The 22,096-nt window shown below is 39.6% G+C and overlaps 1 protein-coding gene and 1 long non-coding RNA gene across 5 annotated transcripts in view; one reads left to right on the forward strand and one right to left on the reverse strand.

Annotated features, from left to right (window-relative positions):
• The window catches only part of Myef2 (myelin expression factor 2), a 32,722-nt gene extending 17,605 nt beyond the window's left edge, over positions 1–15,117 (reverse strand). The window contains exons 1-6 of one of the 4 annotated variants that reach the window (XM_059261293.1): positions 14,900–15,117; positions 8,337–8,545; positions 7,086–7,138; positions 5,673–5,680; positions 5,478–5,571; positions 746–937 (exon numbers count right to left, since the gene is read on the reverse strand). In XM_059261293.1, coding sequence (XP_059117276.1) covers positions 746–937; positions 5,478–5,571; positions 5,673–5,680; positions 7,086–7,138; positions 8,337–8,545; positions 14,900–15,036 — 693 coding nt within the window. In that variant the 5' untranslated portion in view covers positions 15,037–15,117. The remainder of the gene's footprint in view (positions 1–745; positions 938–5,477; positions 5,572–5,672; positions 5,681–7,085; positions 7,139–8,336; positions 8,546–14,899) is intronic. The other 3 variants (XM_059261291.1, XM_059261294.1, XM_059261292.1) reach the window with 3 other exon arrangements.
• A 215-nt stretch (positions 15,118–15,332) lies between these two features.
• Positions 15,333–19,750, forward strand: LOC131908516 (uncharacterized). The gene is made up of 3 exons (XR_009378612.1): positions 15,333–16,656; positions 18,252–18,365; positions 19,549–19,750. It is a non-coding gene; the product is annotated as an uncharacterized LOC131908516 (long non-coding RNA).
• The last annotated feature ends 2,346 nt before the right edge of the window (positions 19,751–22,096 follow it).

The raw sequence follows: 22,096 nt of genomic DNA on the forward strand, positions 1-22,096 counted from the left end.
CCAAACTCATAAAACTATGCACTGTAATTCTTGTTCAACAATATACCAATGATGTTGGAATCAAAAAGGTCTTGTTGAAATTAGTTCAGCTACATCTACCTTCATTTAAATTCCCCCAATCATTTTTCAGTTCCTCAATCTTGTTGCATACATGTGAAACAAGGCATCTATTCTGACTAAGGAAAATTCAGGTTTTGGAAACCACTGTTTCCAAACGTTCAAGAGCATAAAACAAATGGCAAACTAACCACAACAGGCACTTAAGCACCAAGACTACAAGAATGAAATTCAACTACCAAGATGAACAAAAATACACATAACTGACTTAAAAAACAGTTCAACATCCAAGAATTCCACAGTTCTGTCCTAAAATGCTAACTAGTTGTATTTAAAATTTAACTTCAGCGCCGGGTGGTGGCGGCGCACGCCTTTAATCCCAGCACTCGGGAGGCAGAGCCAGGCGGATCTCTGTGAGTTCGAGGCCAGCCTGGGTTACCAAGTGAGTTCTAGGAAAGGCGCAAAGCTACACAGAGAAACCCTGTCTCGAAAAACAAAACAAAAAAAAATTTAACTTCAGACTACGTACATAAATTCAGTTTGAGTTTAGAATAATTGTATCTTTATTTACTTAAGGTAAAAATAAAAAGAATGATCTACAAACCTATCAGCATATATCTAACAAAACAATGTCATGATGAGAGTTAAGTATCAGAATAACAAAAGATTAACTAAAGTTTAAACTTACATTAGCAACAAAAATTGTGGAACCAAGTCTACCAGCCTGCAAATTGCTGATAACCTCAGGAGGAATGTTTGGGTTATTGAGAATGGAAGGTGGCAAATTCACCAACCCAGATCCCACATCAGAGGCATGTGATCCTTGAAATGATGTTCCTGTTCGCTGCAGTGCCCGGCGAGCATTTTCTCCATCAGGATCCTACAAAGCACATTGAATATTAATTGCCAGCAAATACAACAGTGAATATATACGATTCAAGTAGCTTAAACTCAACAGCAGCTAACCCATCTGGACCAAAGTACTGACATCTGTGAGGACTAAGGTTTTATTTATTCTGTTGTCTTTGTTTATCTAGGAAATGAGTCCCATAAAAACCTGTGGCTAGACAAAAGATTTCAGACTCCAAAGCTGAGTTAAGTACCTTTTTCCAGTCACTGATGCCACATAGAAACTTGAAATTAGTTTTGTTTTGCTCTTATACTGGTGTAGAAGTGTGTGGTATACACATATAAACGCCCTTAACTCAAAGAGTAGCAAAACACTCACTGTACCTCTCTTCTTTCCACAGAACAGTAAAGGTGAACTCTCACCACTAGATAGCCAAGGAATGTCAGATTCTGACTAATTCACAGCCTCTTATTAGCAGAACACACTACTATAAACTCAGGAACACTGATATAGAGCAAGGTTTATTATCACTGGTTAACTTCACTCCTGAACAAAATACAATAATTCATTTTATAATCTCTTAGCTTCTTCAACAATGAAAGGACCTGTGTTGGGAAAAGGGAAGGGATAACAGAAGGCCAAGTATCCAAGTAAAGAATTACAGCAAGTACTTTTAGGTTCATTAACTTTTAAAAGAAATATCCTTTATTAAAAGAAAAGTCAAGTAAGAATGTGTTTCATCCACTCATTCCACTATGTAGAAGGCCAACAACAAAACACATATAAGACTACTTAAATTGAGAGGACTATCATCTGCATGCAAATTATTATGCCAAAAATTCTACTTTCTCACTCATGAACTCAGAGCACTTGTGCTTGCCTGTACAAGATCAATCCGGCTAACATCCTAACATGAAATGAAAAGGGACTCAAGAGCTTCTACCCATGAGGGATCTAGTGGCAGTTGATAGCTTCTAGGGAAGAGTCAGTTTTCTTTAAGGGTGGGATCCCTGGCAGGTCAGTCATATAACAGTGGATGACCACCACCACCACCACCACCACCACCCCCCCACCCCCCCCCCACACACACACACAGAGGACAATATGGGTAGCTCAAACCGGACTCAGGTTTGAAAAGCTATTTGGAAGGGACACAAAGAGAGCTGGGCGAAGAGGCAGGTGGATCTTTGTGAGTTCAAGGCCAGCCTGGTCTACAGAGCGAGATCCAGGAAAGGCGCAAAGCTACACAGAGAAACCCTGTCTCGAAAAAACCAAAAAAAAAAAAGAGAGAGAGCTGGACGAGCAGGAAGGTAGAAGTGCATATATATGAAATTATCAAAGAATAAAAATGTTATTTCAAAAACTCTGCTGTTCTCAGTCTGTAAATACTGGTAAAAAATAAAGTAAAATAAGGAAGGATGACTTTAATAAATTCTCTCATAGCTAGAAGGACAAAAAAAAGGGAAAAAAAAGAATGAATGGAAGAATGAGTATGCCAGACTCCAATGTGTTTGTTTCTTCATGATAAAGAAATGAAAGGATGATGAAAGTGAAGAAATAATTGTTACCAAAGAATGCTGTAAGACGTTTAAGTTAATAAATAGTTAGGATGGTTAGTGCTCATTCTGTCACTGGACAGAATCTAGAATCACCTGGGAAATGATTTCTGGGCATGCTTGTGGGGAATGGCCTTGATTAATTAATTCTAACTACTCTGAACTGTGGGCAGGACCGTGCCCTATACTGGATCCTGGAGTGCATAAACTGAAGGAAGTGAGCAGAGCACACATTCCTATCTCTCTGCTTCCTGATTATGGATGCAGCTGTCGCAGAGGCCTGCTGCTTTCAGTTCCCCACAATGATGGATCACACTGCAAACAGAGAGCTAAAATAAACTCTCCTGTAAGTTGATTTTATTCTAGTATTTTATTACAGTGACAAGAAAAGAAATTAAGACAGCCATAAATGTTTCAGGTTTGAGAATTGAAAAACTTACATAAAAAAATAATTTGAGAATAGTGGTTACCTACACAGGAGTATTAAAAAAAGAGAGAGCTCCTTCAACTATTAAAATACATAGGTTGTTTGTATTAACAGTAGTATATTTGTTTTGTCACACATAAACACTACAGACATTATATACACATAAATCACATATGATATTACTTAGTTTTTATTCCTCTTTTCACCTTGCTGTCCAGCCTGCCAATCACTGTTAATGCTATTAGTGGACCTACTAATACATGTACAACTCCTACTGATCTTCATGCAATTGGATAGAATACTAAAGGCCTGCTAAGTAATACTGCAAAAACACCTTCATTAGATAACCATGCAAGCAGTCCTGAGCAGTTTTATCAATCACTGATTTGTAAATCAGATATTAACAGAAAAATGACTGCTTTTACTGAACATTAGCCAGAGTTAAACAGATCCTTCACTATTTAGTAAAGTGAAATTTGACCCTATTTTTCCTTTTAAAATAGTTAAAAATAGAGGCATCCTATACCTTCATTCTAGGGTCTCCACAACAGATCTAGGCTCTACAATATGCTGCAACTTAAAGGAACACAATCACATGACCTAAGTCTTTAACACCCAGTCAATTTTGTCAATTAAAAACAGAAAGATACTATAAACACAGTGTGCTTAATGTCTATAGTGTCTCTATGGAGCTTTTATACTTGTTTCCTTTAAAGAGAAACAGGATCATAAAATAACAAATTATGATCATTAAATTATTAAAGAATTATAAATTGGGACAAATTATTTAGAATGCCAAGACATTTCTAAAGCCTTAGCCCTGGCTTATTCATAAAAGCACCAAATAAATAACTAGTCAAAGTACAAAGCTTAAACACACCAAATCTCCAGGACTCTGTCAATCTTTTTTAGATAATTATAATCCCAGGATCAAATAAGATTCAAAAGATTTGGAAGTTAATTCCAGTAAAGAATGTAGGACACATGACTATTTTGGTACCAAGCCATTGAAGCTATCATCATACTAAAGAACAAGATATCAACCATCACTAACAGGAATAGATTTTGCAGCTTACATTTACAATACAGTTAGACTACTGTAAGTACTGTGCTAACAGCTTTACATAATTATATAACAAGGATAGTAACTAGAAAACATTAGTTAACACTTTGAGTCTTTACAACACTACCTGAGATTCTAGTATTTCTCCTATCTCAGTGACAAGGAAATGTAACAAAGCTTAAGTGATTTGCTCTGCCTGGGTCATTCAGCTATTCTAGTGACAGAGAATGAGTTATAACCTATTTATCACACTTGATCTTCATAAAAGTCACATTAGGTATTACCAGTGGTATTATAAGTACTAAAGACTAGAGAAGCCACATGCCTTGTCACCTGACTAGAAAAGGATAAGCTGGAACTCAAAATCACTGTTCTCCTGTTGAATGCCAGCCAATGAATAGCATCAGTATTAGCACATTTCAAAGACTCAAAACAACATTACCCATTTCTTTCTTTTCCTTTCTTTCTTTCTTTTTCTTTCTTTCTTCAGTTTTATGAGACAAGGTTTCTCTCTGTGTAGCCCTGGCTGTCCTGAAACTTGCTCTATAGACCAGGCTGGCCTCCAACTCAGCGATCTGCCTACCTCTGCCTACCAAGTGCTGGGATTAAAGGCACGCACCACCACTACCCAACTGCCTATTTCTTTCAATACAGATTTAGCAAGAATATGTGTACAAACGGGTCTATGTTCAAACTATTATGGTAAAATTAACAACATAAAATAAAATAAGCTCCTTATTACCAAGATCAATTACTCCTATAAGTGGTATTTTGTAAAGTACCTTCTGATCATTTGCCAATCTATTTATACTACCACAACTCTATACAAAGAGAAAATTCACATTGTAGATTATTCTAAATTCTAGTTATACACCTAAGTTATAATATTTCTTAAATTCTAATCTTATAGAATCTAAATTAATTTTATTAAAGATGAATACCAATCTTATTCAAATCCACAAACTCAGTGTACTATCAAGCAAGTAGTAATCAACTATAACACCTGTTGAATTTTCAAATTAAATAATAGTCTAAAAACTGAAATAGTTTATAGCAAAGTCTTCACCTTAAGTTTGTCATCTTTAAATTTATGGGTCCTGATCTTTTTTTTTTTTTTTTAAATTGGGGACCTCCACCTAGCTGTGACACGAAATCAATTAAATATAAAGAATAACATAAGGATTAATAGCAAATCATCTATAAGCAAAATTATCACTAGCTGCCGGGCGGTGATGGTGCACGCCTTTAATCCCAGCACTTGGGAGGCAGAGGCAGGAGGATCTTTGTGAGTTCAAGGCCAGCCTCGTCTACAGAGCGAGATCCAGGAAAGGCGCAAAGCTACACAGAGAAACCTTGTCTCGAAAAACCAAAAAAAAAAAAAAAAAAAAAACACTAGTTACAATTCTTTAATAAGCATCTATCCTTAAAAAAACAAGTTGTCAGACAACTAAATATGAAAAAATGAAAAGTGAAAGGAAGCATGTCCATATAATATTTAAATTCCAAATACAAAAAAATATTTACCTCTTTAATATTCAGAGGTCTTCCACTAAGGTCATATTTGTTCATAGTTTCTAGTGCTTTCTTTACAAATTCTTCATCTTTGAATTCAACCACACTTAACAGGGAAAAAAATATATAAGAAATGCTTATTACAACGATTTCTTACTCCTAATCACTAGATTAATTTGACTTAAGATACTTAAAAAAAATTCTTACCCACAACCCTATATCCGGTAGATTGACAATATATGCAAAAGAAAAAAAAAAACATTTTAGGTTAGTAGTTGAAGTTAATGGAAGACTCTAATATTTAAGTCATTAAAAGTAATCAAGGACACAATTTCTTTTTTCTTTTACACCTCCAGAATGTAACAAGCAAATGACCATGCATTTTCTACAAATTTTTAAATCCATCTAATATGTTATAAGCTTGGAGTACATTCTTACTTTCAAGTGACAGTGACTGTCCTTAAAATTAAAACTAGTACCACTGTACAAATTCAGTCAACAGTAAATAAAGGAAGAAACTTAAGGCTCCAATATACAGGTTCTTACACAGTAATAAGTATTTTAAAAGATGTAATGCACACAATATACTTCTTAAATCTACCTAAAATAGCAAATAAACACGATTTTTTTTTACAATTATTTATGTATATGGATGTTTTCCCTGCATGTATGGTTATATACAATGTGGGTCTAGTGCCAACAGAGGCCAGAAGAGGATACCAAATCCCCTGGAAGTTTCAGATGGTTGTGAGCTGCCATGTGGTGTTAGAAATTGAGCCCAGGTCCTCTGGAAGAGCAGCCAGTATTCTTAATTGATGAGCCATCTCTCCAGCCCCCATGAATTTTATGTTTACTAAAGTTATCTATTAGATTAAAACTGGCTGCACACAATTTAGGAACATCTAGTTGGAAGCATGTAAAACAAATTAATCACACTAAGGAAACTTACAGAATCATTTTTTAAAAATAATTCCTGTGATTACTATTCAAAGTGCCACTTGAATATGATGACAAAGTTTGTATTTCTCATGTACCCAACCATTTTATGAATATGATGAGACACTATTAAGAGTTTTCCATTATATTCTTCGGTATACACATGCTGCTAAATCAAAATCTATCATCAGCCTTCTAGGTCAACTTAGTCATAGACATCATTCATACCAATTGGTCAGAGCACTGCCCCTTACATGGTCCTGAAGGCTACCAAATTAAGCTTTTCAATAAAAGTTTCAAAATTATATTCTAAATTAACACCTTTAAGCCACAGGCCTCTCATGAAACTCTTGGGAATATTATCAATTCAGTGACTTTTAAGATATCCCTGAAGACATCAAAATACAACAAAAAAAAAAACTATATTAAAATTTTATTAGCTAAGAAAAAGCATACCTTAAAGCATTAGAAAAATGAATGTCCTTTATGAATATTTGCAAAACCCATCATCCCTTTCAGGAAGCTGGTTTGGTTGGCATATCAGACTTGCTAGTATAAAAACCTCAAATCTTAAAGTAAAACAAAATGAAACTTAAGTTTCCAAAAGTCTGATAGAGTATGATACAAAAGTAAACTGCTGAGGAACTTTTAAACCTCGAGCAGATTATGGCCCACAGCACTTACCCTTGATTTTCCTTCCGCATCCTTAAAGAGCTCCACGTATGTAACCTCACCAACTACATAAGACATACAAAAGGAAGATACCAAGAAACAATACATTTAAACACCAGTATCTTGCTTTACTGCACACCTGTGCACAACTCTACAGAAAAGCACCTATTATTCACCAGCAATCAGGACCAGATCAACATACCTCCTATCAATAGCTATAGAAATTTAACTAATTTTCAGAAATTGCATCATCCACATTCTCTAAAAAAGCTAACAACCATATTAACCCAATTCATACTGCAGATCATATTTGGCCAGCATGATGTGGTTGGTGAACAAATGCACATATACATACAAATGATCCCTCAGCCTGTCATATTAACAACATTAGCACTTTTCAAATAACTTTGGTCAGCCTACACACAACAGCTGTTTTAAGGTGACTTCCTACCTGAATGTCTTCAATCATGTTTGCCATCAGTAAACTAAATTTACAAGTCATGCTTCACAGCAAGCCACACACTTCTAAATAAAGTCAGTGAATAAAACCAGTCAAATAGTTGTCACCTTACAACAGATACACCAATGCAATTGAAAAATATATATTAGAGATCACCCTCAAAGCCAAGTACATAGTTTACAGGACTGTTGAACCTCAATTTTTCAAGAGATAACAGAACTAACTTTTACAAGATCAAGTATTGAAATTATTTTCCCCCAAAACCAAGCATGTGCATAAGATGAAGGTTTTCAGGTTATTCTGAAAACCGAACTGCAGCAGCAGTGACACAAATTTAGTACAGAACTGCAAAGACAGCATCATGGCAGTCGTGACAATGCAAGCAAAAGGAATTCCACAGCCAGATTCCAGACTCCACCAAAAACATCTTTGGGGGAAAAAAAAAATCGACCTTATTATACATACATTAACAAGCTAGATGCATTGCTTAACTAATGCAACAGTCCTTTAAAATCTATAAAAACTTCAACTAGACAAAGCAATCACTTTAACAAAATTCTTGGTGGCATGCAGATGCTGGCTTCACTATCCCACTAAAATGGCAAAAAGAAAAAGACTTCATTTATCCATACTTCCTTGTAATGAAATTGCCAAGTGGAAGAAAAAGAAAAGATTAATTCACATGTCAAGAAAGTAAAGTCTTTTGTTTTTTGAGTCTGTGTGGCTAAGAGGAATAAAAAGTTTGCTTATTTCCTCCCCTTCCTATGACAATTACAAGAGTAAGTTACTGTAGAAATCGTTACCTTTTTCTCTCATCAAGTCTTTAATAGCCTGCCATTTCATGTCATAGGGGATGTTGCTAATGAACACTCGATTCCGATTTGGACCTTTCTTTTCTCCGGTACCCGAATTCTTATCTTTTGAATAAGGATGAAATCGATTGGCCTTCTTATTTCCTGTAGACTTTTCTTTTAAATCAGATTTTTCTTCTTTCACTGATTCATCATTCTCCCTGTGAATTACAAGACAAATAAAAGCATCTTCAGTTGAGCTCTAAGAATGGAACTCTTGTGTGTCAATCATTCACATTTGTCATTTCACAAAATTCTCAATTAAGCTAGAACTCAGTAAAGAAGCTGGAGGTCAGCCCAAGAGCTCCATACTGTTCAAGCTTATCAATTTCTCAGTTAACAGTTGGCATTTTTCTTCTGTTAATAGTTGTAAGCATACCAAAACTCAGGTTTTTCCCAGCATACTACTTAATAAATATTATTAGACCTTATGGCAGAAACATGTAAGTTATCTCAAGATCACATTTATGGAAGAATTAACTTTTTGGGCTTCCTTCAACTCTAAAACCCAATTGGGGCCAGCAAGAGGGCACTTGCTGCAGGAGCCTGATGACCTGAGTTCAAATCAGAACCCACGTTAAAGATGAAAGGAGAGAACTGACTATACAAATCTGTCCTCTGATATCAATATGCACTCCATGGTTCACACGCTCACACATATACATCATACACACAACACACACACCAATGTGCAAAATAAAAAAATGTAATGTTTTAACTAAATTAAAATGTAAAACCTAACTCCTACTTGATGCATGGTGGCACACACTTAAATTTCAAGTACTCAGGAGACAGAAGCAAGAAAGATTACCACAAGTTTCAAGGCAACCTGGTCTATACAGTAAGTTCTAAGCTAGCCAGCTAGATCAGAGCTACATAGTCATGACTCTGTGCCCCCCCAAAAGTAAATAAATGAATAAACAAACTAAAACTATCTGAAAATTTTTATTACTTACAGATTAACAAATTTTCCCTAGAATCTTCTCCTTCCCTTAAAATCATAATCAAAATATACAGTCACATCTATCTACTTACTTTAACACATGTATACACTCATATTCACTATACATCAAGTTTTATCTATTCCCTACTTTGATAAACACAGGAAATTTAAAAGGCATCCTACTATCTTCATGTTGAACATAGGCTAGGACACTTCACGGAATTGTCTTTTACTAGTAATACTATCTATAATGAAAGGATTGAGTTGAAGAGGGGGAAGATAATTAAACACATCATGAGGTAGAGTCTATCAGTCTTTTTTAATGGAGCTAATTGGAAAAAATAATTTGTAAGACTTTAATCATAATGCAACTATTATAATGTCATATACCAACATAGGAATAAATAAGATATATACTTAAAGTATATAAATGGTTATATACTTAAAGTGATCCCTGTAGATTAAAATCTGGATTAATATTTAAAAATACAATTTATATTTTTAAAGCAGTATACAGGTGCATGCATGTGTGCAGGTGCACATTCATGTCTGTGAGCATATGTATGGAGACCAGGGGACAGCCTCAGGAATGTCATTCCTGTCTTTGAAATAGTGTCTGTCTTTCAACTGACGCTCCCCAAATTGGCTAGACTGGCTAGCCAGAGAAACCCTGGCATCCTCCTGTCTCCTTCTCCCCAGTACTGGAATTACAAGAACACACTTCCACGCCCAGCATTTTCACATGGCTCTGGAGATCAAACTCAGGTCCTCACTGCACATAAGGCAAGCACTTTTTCAAATGTGCTAGCTCCCCAGACCTTGAATGCAATCTTGTTACAGAAACAACAGGAGATTTAACTCACGGACTGCTTTAGTCAGCCTAAAGTAATTTCATTAACAAAATATCGTTAAGGCAATTTTTACAAACTTTAATGCATCAAAATCTCTAAGAATAATGAGCAAGAAAATATTTTTTTTGGAACTTCATAGATTATTCTAATGACAAACCAAATGTTATAATCCAGGCTATAAATTCTAATGTGAGCAATTTAGGAAGCTATCAACAAACTTCTTACTGCATTAATATGAGAATTTTACTTCTTAGACACCACTCTCTTGAAGGGCAACAATACTGCCATAAATAAAGTACATAAGGTCTTTGTGAATAAACCCTATCTCCTTTGGTATCCACACTGTATCTAGCATGGTGACTGACTATAACATGTGGTAGATAAATTGTAATTTTTCTATTATCAGTTAAGGACCCACACTCTGGAGGTTGGGAAGATGGCTCAATTAGTAAAGTGCTTGCTATGCAGAACTGAGTGCCAAGGTTTGGATCCCCAGCACCCACATAAGAAGCTGGGTGTGGAAATACACATCTGTAACTTTACAGCTGGGGGTGGAGACAGGTGGATTCCGAACCTCACTGGCCAGCCAGGCTAGCCTCATCAGTGAGCTTCAGGTTCAATGAGAAACCTCTCAGAAAGTACACACATGTGCACACGCCTGCATGTACGTGCACACACACAAACAAACCCGACTCACTGAAAATGGTGATGCATGCCTGCAATACCAACATTCAAGAGTTAGAAGCAAAAGGATGGCTAAGAGCTGAGGGCCAGTCTGGACTATGTAGCACCATGCTAGCCAGGACCCTATCTCAAAAACAAATAAACAGAATCCATACTCTGAACAGATGGTGTCACCATCTTTGAGAAATACTCTTAAAATCAAGAAATATTAGTACCAAACTTGCTTCACCATCTATTCATATTTTGACAGGAACATCTTCTTTATCATCCTTACTCTTTCATAAAACAGCATGACCTGAAATGAGTCTTCTCAACTGCTCAACTCTAGAATGTGTCTCTGTGTGAACAGAGTGGCATTTCTGAGAATAGAAACAAGCAACCAAAATGTACAAGGCCTCTTCTCTGGTTCCTAGCTACAGCAGACATAACAAACCTTTCTTTTTAATTCCCCTGAAGAACTATCTGCATAATAATGTGCTCCCACTGAATTCACTGAATGTTTCCAGTTTGGGGTCAGGTAAGAAGATATCTAGTCTTTTGATAAGTATCCTTGATGAAATCCACTGTGAAAATGCACAGAATTCTGAAGTACTAAGTTCCTCTATTCTTCACCTGGCTGAAGGTTATGTGACTGTGATAAACATTTGCTTACAATACTCTTGACCATTCATTACAAAATACATGATTTGGATATTTTCTTTTTGTTTACTTAAAGGATAACCAGAGAGCAACTAAAAGTTTCTTGAAAAATCAGAAGCCAAACTATGAAATGACCTAGCAATTCCACTTTTTGTATATAACCAAAGGAAATAAAATCATCTCGACATCTGAATTCATATTCACTATATCGTTCACAATAACTTAAGATATGGAAGTGAACTAACTAGAAGTCTGCTGATCAATGAAAGGTTAAAGAAAAGGTGGGTGTGGGCATGTATATATTCTGGATGTATACATACACATGCAAAGACACACACAGACACACACACACACAGAGATAGATTGATTCAGTCTTCAGAAGGAAAGCCTGCCGTCAGCAGCAACCTAAAAAAATCTGGGGGACAGTGTGCTAAGTGAAATAAGCCAGACACAGAAAACCGAATACCGCAGGACATAAAAAACAAAACTCATAGAATCAGAGTACAACAATCATTACCAGAAGTATAATGAGATGTTTGCCTAAAAATATAAATTTCCACTTGCCAAATAAGTTCTGGAGACAATATGTAGTATAACTATAGTTAACAATGACACACTGTACACTAGAAAATCACTAAGAATGCATCATAAATATTTGCAATACTTACAAAAGATGCTAGCTACATGAAGTCGCAGGTATATTAATTAGCTCAATTATAATAACCATCGTATAATATTTAGAGCAAATCAAAACATCATGTTGTTTATCTTCATATACACAATTTTTATTTTTCAATTATAACTCAGCAGAGCTGAGGAACAAACATCACAGTTGTGATCTTCACTCATGATAAAACTGATGTTTTACTAGTAAAGACTTCACCATTTCCCAATGCTGGATATTTTATAAATAGCACAATATAAATACATTTATAATTATACAAGACTAATGAAGAATTACAAGACAATTGCTGCTTTCCTTCCAATTTACTCAAGCGTAGAAAGAGGGAACAGTAGCTTTAATTCCTGTATAAAGAACAAGCCAACTAAATCTTTTGCATGAGTTTCATGATCACAAAAGTTCTTCCTGTATTTCTTCAACAGATACTCACTAGACCTTTAAACTTTAAGGCCTCAAGGTACACAGATGAAAAAGACTATGAATTAATTTAAACACAGTCCCTTCTGCTGACAGCAGCACTTAGTTCACTTCTAAGCAGTGTATGTTGTAAAGCAGCATCTGGTCATCACAATTATTTTAACGAATTCTTATCACTAACAGCATGGTAATCAGTCCAAGGTTTGGGGTTGTCAACCACCCCTATAGGTTCACAGTAGATGCACATAAGACTTAAGGCTCTACTTGTTCATTGTGAGTACCTCATGCTGTCCCATCTGATAACATTAATTCCCTTAGGAGTATAGTGGTCTGTACTCAACAGTGGGAAAACTGGGAGAGAATGAATTACAATATGGAAACATTCTGTATTTACTATTGACACCCTGTCCCCATATTTTCTCTCCTTAAATTAGAAAATGGTTCTTTCCCACCTCTTTTCCCATCCTGCAATGCAACTGTTGGCACTATATTTTCAGATCTAATGGAGGTTTAGAGACCAGCTTCACAAGTACCAACATCACAGGATTCAATGATTATTTTCTTCCAGAGTAAAGGCGTGGCATACTCATGCTTTGACCAAAATTAATGATACATACCTGCCATCCCTCAGCCCCATTCTGCCCCACAGATTTAAAAAAAAGTCCACATAAGCTCTAGTCCCTTACTCAAAATAGCAGTGTTAGCATGTGACTTAAACACGGTCTCACACATACTTTAATCTCTTCATTACTTATAATATCTAAAACAATGCATATACTATGCTTACTTTCCATACAGATACAATATGGGGGTATTTTCAAATCATATTAAATCTATGAACACAGAACCCAAAGACATGCAGTGTTACAGTCATTCCACTGTGTTTTTTTTTTTTTTTATTTCTATTTTAAATGGCAAATCCCTGAAAGCCCAGATTCAGCAGATAAGCTTCACTTGCTTTCTGCTTTCTCAATAGTACATGTACATGCTCCAGCCAGGAACAAACTGCACTGAGTTCTAATCTCGGGCACCTACTAAACTCGGTTCTGCTCTGAAAATGCTGCCTGTCCAAATGTCACCAGGTAGGTAGGGAAGCTAAAGTCCCTATTTAAGGCACTTCTAGCCAACTCAAAGGTAACACAATGGGTTCTGCCTAATGGCACATTATTAAGGTGCCTCTCCACATAAATCATTTCAAAAATGAATACACCCTTCAGAAAACAGCCACCATTGGACTTCCAAAGCTCAGGGTGGGTCCTCCCAGGGAAATGGGGTAATTCCTGTTAAATACACTGTCAGTGGCTAAGAGAATATATCCAACGATATCATCCTAAGATCAAGACTGTCATAATGATGCTGAGAAGAACTGCCCTATCTAACTTGCAATAAATTCAATTCAGTCCATTCCAAGAAAATGGTCCATCATTATTACCTCAAGCATTTCCACACAAGGCCAGAAAGACATTCCTCATGTGAGCATGTGTTCACTGCTTTCTACTGAGGCAGAACTGAGCAGTGAAGGATGTTTTCACCAAATAACTGACATATTTTCAACTTCAGTTTTACAGAATGGGAGATAGGAAAATAAATGTTTGCCTTCACATCGCCCCACGTGACAAGGAGAGGCAAAGGCAGTATGCCCCTCTCCTCCTGCCTTGTAACTGAAGATCTATGGATTAACGCCATTTATTCTCTACAGACCCAGGATGACAGATCCAAGCTGGAAGTCGTGGGCTCTCTTCTGAACACACTCTGTTTTGTGGGTTGGGGAAGGGGGTGTCATTTTGTGGCCTAGCGCCTGCCTGGCATACACGAGGCCCTGGGTTCCATGCCCAGCCCTGCCAGATACAGAATTATATTCTCGTAATTGAATTACATCGTCTTACGTTGCGTTACAGGGCTCAATGAAGGCCACCACACACAACTGAGTTTGTGTACTTAAAAAAAATAAATAAATAAATAAAGCCTGCACAGACGACCAGCACCGCCGCGTGGGTGGGGGAGACCCAGTGGCCTTTTCAGAAAGCCAACCACGGGGAACACAATGGGTTCGGTCAGCTCTCACACTTCGGAAACCACCACGGCACACGCGGCCCCTCACCGGGGCTCGGAACCGGGCCCGGAGCGGAAAGGTCCGATGATGTCATCCCCGGGTCCTCCCCCGAGCTGACGGCGAACCCCCGGGCCTTTAAAGGGGACCGTTTTCCGCGCGCCGGCGGCCGGGGCCGCCCGCGCCGCACCTGCTCCCGCACCGGGGCCGCCCGCGCCTCCCGCCCTGCCCGCCCGGGGGAGACAATACATTTTAACGCCGTTGGCGCTGCTGCGCGGCGGCTTCTCGGGCTCGGCAGGGTGCGGGTCCCGGCGCGACTCGGCCGGCGGCTGCTGCTGCGGACCGTCGTCGCCCGCGGCCGCCTCGGGCTTGTCGGCATCGGCCATCCCGCCGCGGGCTCCGCCTCGGCCGCGCTGAGGGCTCCGAGCGCTACAATGGCGGCGGCCGGCGGAGCGGTAACGGATCGCGATTTGAAAAGGCCCCGAGCGCTCGGCGGCCCGGATCTCGCGAGAGCCGACGAGGCCCCGCGACTTGAGGAGCGAGCGGGGGGCGGGGCTCCTGCGCGGCCACCTGCGGAGGGAGCGCGGGCGGCCCAGGGGCGCGGAGCTGGGGGTCCTCCGGGGGAGGGGCGTTTGGATACGGGAAGGCTCCGGCTTCCTCTCTGGCAGGGGGGATGCTCTACGTATCCGCCGTGCCCACGAGTCCCCCGGGGGACCTTCAGTACAGGGCATCCGTGGCTGATGGCGGTCACCACGTTGACTACTTTCTTGGAGGGCTGAAGGTTTCTGTAGACCTTAGCAATCCAGCTAGGAGGTTGAAGTTTTTGAATTCTCCAGGCAGCAACCGCTGTGGGCAATCCATAATTTTCTTAAGACTCACTGTACTAGGGGCCGGGAGAAATAATTGCTCAGCCGTTAGTTGCTGCTCTTGCAGAGGACCCAGGTTCGGTTCCCAGCACCCACATACAGAGAAACCAACACCCTTTTCTGACCCCCTAGGCACTAGGTATGTACTTGATGCACATAAATACATGAAGGCAAAACACATACCCGTGGAATCAAAACAAATTTAAAACGTAAAGCCGGGCGGTGGCGGGGCACGCCTTTAATCCCAGCACTCGCGAGGCAGAGGCAGGCTGATCTCTGAGTTCCAGGACAGTCAACGCTGTTACACATTGAAACTCTGATAAATTAAAATATATTTTGTACAAGATTAGATACAAATCCACATTTTGGATTTTGGTTATACGTTTTTTTTCCTTAAATATGAAAACTCATAAATTTAACTTGAGTGTTATAATTACACTTCACACTAAAATGATCTTTTTCAGTTGAAAAAAAATGCAAAGACCATCACAAACGTTTCCTTCCATTAAAAAGTGAGAGGCATAATGCAAGCATATTGTATAAGTGAGGGAGTGATCCGTAACATTGCCTTTAGGGTACTGCCCACATACATAATGTCCTAACACAGCAGGTGCTACTGCACTCCATTGTTTCTCTTCATTCAGCCCTGGGGCCTAATGTTTGCAGTTACTGGACAGGTACTGGAACCTGGCAGAGACAGTCGGGGTTAGAGCCCACCTCTGTCACTTTCTGCTTCTAACTCCTTGGGTAAGTCCCTTCACTTCTCAACCTCCCTTCACTGTAAGGATAGCAATACCTCCCAGAGTACGGATTTAAACAAAGCAGTTCATATAGGGCCACGTGTTACAGTATTGCAGTCTCTATCTCTTAAGGCTCACATGGGGTTTCAGTCAAGGAGAAGGCAGATTATTTTTCCACGAAGTAGTAAATTGCAATAACTTTCTAAGTATCCATCATTCCATTAATCTTTTGCTATCATTAAATTTCACCAAGAATTTCACTGTCAATCTGACAGTCCCTGGTCTGGTAGGTTCCTGCAAATCCTTTTCCTCATTTCAACACCTTTCAAGAGTTCTTCATGGCCAAAACATAATAGAAGGTACAGAAGGAACACTAGAGCCCTGCTGGAGGAAGACTTTGGTGAATACCACTATTTGAGAGCTGTCATCGAGATAAAAGCATAATTTAACTGAACATCCACTCATGAGACTTGTCCGTACTGCATAGTATGCCGATTTAAATATTCCATTAAAAGATCTATCTTAATGACTGAGATTTGGAGGGCAGGGGTTTAAATTTTGTGCCTAAGACAAATGGCTCCCTGTCTACACAATAGTCCTGATCTTGGTGAATGCATAAAGAGCAGAGGGCAATTTCAACTGAGGATCTGTGAAGGGCTCCTAGAAGAGCTGGGTCCTGAAAGACTGAGTTAAGTGGAGTAGCTCCCACGCAGAGTAAAAACTGCCCTGTCCACTGACCTTTCACCCACACTGTTGCTATCATACTTAATTGTCTTGAAATCTACAAAGGACAGAGTAAAATTCAATTCCTCCCCTCATTGGGATTTTTTTTTTCAGTGTATGTATGTATGTACATTGGAAAACACTTAGTTAACAAATGCTCAAGTTTTTTCTCACAGTTCCTACTGAAAAATTGTTATCCTTCACAATTGCTCAAAGTATATTTGTAGTGGTTTGACTGAGAATAAGCCCTTTTGAACACTCAGACCCCAATTGGTGGTGCTGTTTGTGGAGACTTAGGAGATATAGTCTTGTTGGAGGAAGTATGTCACCAGGGGTGGGCTCTGAGAGTCTAAAGACTCATGCCATTCCCCATTCACTCTCTCTCTGCTTCCTGCAAAATACAAGTTTTCAGCTTGCTGTTCCAACTGCCTGCCTCCTGTGTGCCTGCCTGCCTCCTGCCTACCCTGTGCCTGCCTGCCTGCCTCCCTGCCTGCTGCCTGCCTGCCTGCTGCCTGCCTACTGTGTGCCTGCCTGCCTCCTGCCTACCCTGTGCCTGCTGCCTGCCTGCTGCCTGCCTGCCTGCCTGCTGCCTGCCTGCTTCCTGCCTACTGTGTGCCTGCCTGCCTGCCTCTCTGCCTCCTGCCTGCCTCCCTGCCTGCTGCCTGCCTGACTGCTTCCTGCCTACTGTGTGCCTGCCTGCCTCCTGCCTGCTGCCTGCCTCCCTGACATCATGATGCTTACCCTTCTGGAACTGTAAAACCAAATGAACTCTTCCTTCAGTAAGTTGTCTTGGCCATGATGTTTTATCACAACAATAGAAAAGAACTAATACATTTTCAGAATAAAGTCACAGGACCACTTAGTTTTCTTTCTCAAAAATTGGGATGTGTATTTACATACGTATATGAGAGAGGGAAGCCTTCTTGCATATTAGAAATGTAACTGCCGGGCAGTGGTGACGCATGCCTTTAATCCCAGTACTTGGGAGGCAGAGGCAGGCAGATCTCTGTGAGTTCAAGGCCAGCTTGGTCTACAGAGAAAGTTCCAGGACAGCCAGGGCTACACAGAGAAACTCTGTCTTGAAAGACAAAAAAAAAAAAAAAAAAAAAAAAAAAAAAAAGTACACTGATATATCCTAGAGGTGGTACTCTAGCCTCATAGTCATGAGCCCAGGCTCCACTTCCCTAATGTGTGACCATCCTAGTGTGAGGCTTTGACCCTTAAGAAGACTCCATGACCCTAGGCTATTTGGGCATTTTCTCTGCATTGCAGGTCAGAAGTTTTCCACAGCAGAAGGAAGCATCCTGTTGAGAAATCTCATATACTTTCAGTGATGGGCCAAAACTTTGTCAGGAATCACTGAGCTGTGGAAGGAGTGTTAAATAGGTGAGTGCCTCATTGACAAGGGAATTCTGTCACCAAAGGGGGGGAAAATGAAATGGAGAGGCAGCTAGGATACCATCAGCCTTTTTCTTTGTAAAAATTAAAATGCAAACATCAGGCCAGGCATAGAGGGACACACCTGTAATCCCAACACTCAGGAGGTAGAGACAGGAGTATCTAGCATTCTGGGTCACCCTCAGCCATGTGTAAGTTTAAGGCCAGCCTAGGCTACTTGAGTGTGCTGGTATATTACTGTCAACCTGACACAAACTAGAGTCACCTAGGAAGAGGGAACCTCAGTTGAGGCATTGCCTCCATCAGACTGGCCCGTAGGAATGTCTGTGAAACATTTTATTCATTGATTCGAGGGGGCAGCCCACTGTGGGTGGTGCCAATCCTAGGCAGGTGGTACTTACTGTGTTGTACAAGAAAACAGGCTGAGCAAGCCATAGGGAACAAGTCAATAAGCAGTGTTCCTCCATGGCCTCTGCATCACTCCCTGCCTCCAGGTTCCTGCCTTGAGTTCCTGCCCTGACTTCTCTCCATGAGGAACTATAAGCTGTACCAAATTGCTTTGGGTCAGTGTTTTATCACACAGGCAGTGAAGCAAACCAGGGAACTGAGACCTTGTCTTGGGGGGAAAAAAAAAAGAAGAAAGATCAGACCATGACCACCAAAAAGAAAAAGAAAAAAAAAAAAAAAAGCAAAACAGAACATATGACAAATTAAATGGCTGAATTTGGAAGAATTAAGATTCTAAACTTTGTAAGTGTTTGTAGATTGAAGACTATATCTCAACAGGATAGCAATTATCTAACGGGGTTCAGTCCACAGTACCTGTTCTGTTTTGCAGTTCATCCTATGATGGATATATAAATGTTTATTACTAAGTAACAGAAAGAAACATTTCAACCACTTTCTAATTCCTTAGCTTAAGTCAGCCTACCATTACCTCAGTGCCACCCAGGAAGTCCACCCAAAGGCAGATTAGAGCGAGTTCTGGAGATGCCTGCCCACTCTCCTTTGCACAGGAAGAGGTACTCCCGCTCCTTCGTGTATGGGAGAATTTGCTTCCTCCGTCCCAAACTGTGGACATTCATATTTTTCACCCTCTTCTTTCGCACCCTCACTGTAAGGGGGTTACCTCTCCTTGTTGCCTTTAATTTAAATATTTATATTTTTGCAGCATTGTTCTCAATTTTAAATTATAACATTTGCAAGAGAAAATCGATTTCTTAGAATGAGGAATTGCGAAGTTCACTTCCTATGCCGCTCTGACTATTTGGAGATAATAGAAGCTGATAGAGAAGAAAACCGACAGAACCAATCATCCTCCTTTCATCTGCTGATGGGAAACACATTGACAATGATAATTACCAGAAGCCTATGCTTCCTCCTCTGCTGGCAGCTACATGTTTCTGTGAGAGTGTATCTCTGGTCAGTAAAATCTAAGAGAAATGTTGAATGGACCATGTAGGGGAGCCTTAGAGGAAAGTCATTTAGCAAGGACCATGGTCCTTCCATCCTCTTTTGTCTCCTCTTGTCATTGGCTTAGAATAGAGAAATTATGTTTACTGAGACAGTCATCATGTAGAACTCAGAAGTGACCTCGTAACTGGAAACTAAGGATGAAGAGCAGGAAAAAAAGAATGAGGATGAGGCCATGAGGCCACAATAACTACCCTGGCTGGCATTCTACCCCCGCCTCGCTTTCTACAACAACTTACAAATGCTCACCCTGATTAAGTTGCTTCTTCTTCTTCTTCTTCTTCTTCTTCTTCTTCTTCTTCTTCTTCTTCTTCTTCTTCCTCCTCCTCCTCCTCCTCCTCCTCCTCCTCCTCCTCCTCCTCTTCTTCTTCTTCTTCTTCGTTGTTGTTGTTTTTTGAGACAGGGTTTCTCTGTGTAGCTTTGCACTTTTCCTGGAACTCACTCTGTAGACCAGGCTGGCCTCAAACTCACAGAGATCCTACTTCTTGGCATCTCCTTATTATACACAACTGAGTTTGATCGTATTAAGAATAACTTTCAATGGAAAAGACTGATTTGCTTAATACTTTCTTCTATATGATAGCCGTACAAACACTACTTTAAAATGGTTTTCTGATGACACTATTCACATTTGTTTTTGACCTATTCTTTGCTTTATGCTATAGAACACTACAAGTTCCCTGTCTTATGTCCATTCTCTACTCTCCTTACAGAATAAAAGCAGTTTTGCTTAGAGTGGTGATGTGCCTAGGTAAGCGATGCGCATGTGCACATGACACAGATCTATCTATTAAGTTGTGAGGAATAGTAGTCAAGGGATTCTGGATGTGCTTAATTTCCTGATGAGTTACTTTCTTTTCTTCCTCCCTGTGGATCTTGAAAGTTGAGCATGCATATGGAAACCATGATTCAACAAGTCTAAGGGCAGATGTCCATGTAAACAGCTGCAGAGGAAACTCTGCTGACTTGGAGAACCACTGTATAAGCCTTTGACTGGCCATAACCAAACTTCTAGTTTGGGGACTAAAATATCTTCTCTTTCAGTACGTCAATTGGATTTCTGTAGAAGTTTATCTCTATCGCAGTCCTTTCAACAAGAGGCATTCATTACTGACAGATGTTTATCAATATAGTTTGTTGGAAGCAATGGTCTTGCAGTAGTTTACAAATGTGACTTATCTTATACATTGCAAAAGAGTAGACTGAATTTATTTCATGTCAGTGTATTTCAATTCACAATTTAAGTATGTTCAAATACATGAAACTGTGTAATGTGATAAAAACAATAACTTGATCACATGGATTCCCATTGTTTTCATTTCTGTCTCAGGTGTCAGAGGGAAAAAAAGCCAAGCTTCTGATTCACTCATTTAGATATTTCATAGAAGAAAGGACCTCATTCCAGGCCCTATATGCTTCCATAACAACTCACTGGGCTGGGAGGGTGGAAGTTGAGGAGTTATTGCTAGAGTTTAAAAAATTAGGAAGAGCAGGAATGGAGAGGAACCACCAGCATTAGTCCCTGTGGACTGTGAAGATCTGAAGACTCCTGGTGCCCAGAAACACCCTATCCGCCCTTTGCTGAGACCCACCAAGTTACCTGCAGCAGCTGCTGAGTCAAATGGTTTCTCCTCTGCCTCCTCAAAACTTGGCAACACTGTCCATCGTTGGCAGAATTTAGGTTGGAATGCAACTGAAAACGGATTTTTGAAGAAGGTGAAGTTAGAAGGGTGAGGGCAATGCTGAGTAGTTAAGAGTCCTATGCAGTGCAATTCCCAAGCCCCTTAGCACAAGTTCTGATACAGAAAGACCACTACAAAAGCGTTTACAAACCTAAGGCCAGTTGTAGCATAATTAAAGCATGAAAGCTAATAGTTTAGGATTTATTTAGACTTCACAGATTTGACTAAGAACAAAAATAATAGTGAGAAGATAAGGCATGACTGAGTTGTGAAAAACTCATACAAAGATAAGGAAAAATCATAAAATGGGACTTTTCAAGATAGCCCAGGCAGTCCAGTTGAGCCAGGGGAAAGGAGAATGCATGAATGTGCCCTGGGCGTCAGACTGATCTACTCAGAGCTTTCCTCGTCCAGCTGTGTAAGTGGACTTAGAGTTCAGCTATTTTTTTTTTAACTTGGTAGTCAAAATATAACATACTGGAGAAAAACAAGTATAAAACAATGATTATCCTCAATCTGTTGACATCCCCATTTGCCAGTTATGTATTAACTGATATTATAGAA

This window comes from Peromyscus eremicus, chromosome 4 (assembly GCF_949786415.1).
Source record: "Peromyscus eremicus chromosome 4, PerEre_H2_v1, whole genome shotgun sequence".
Taxonomy (NCBI): domain Eukaryota; kingdom Metazoa; phylum Chordata; class Mammalia; order Rodentia; family Cricetidae; genus Peromyscus; species Peromyscus eremicus.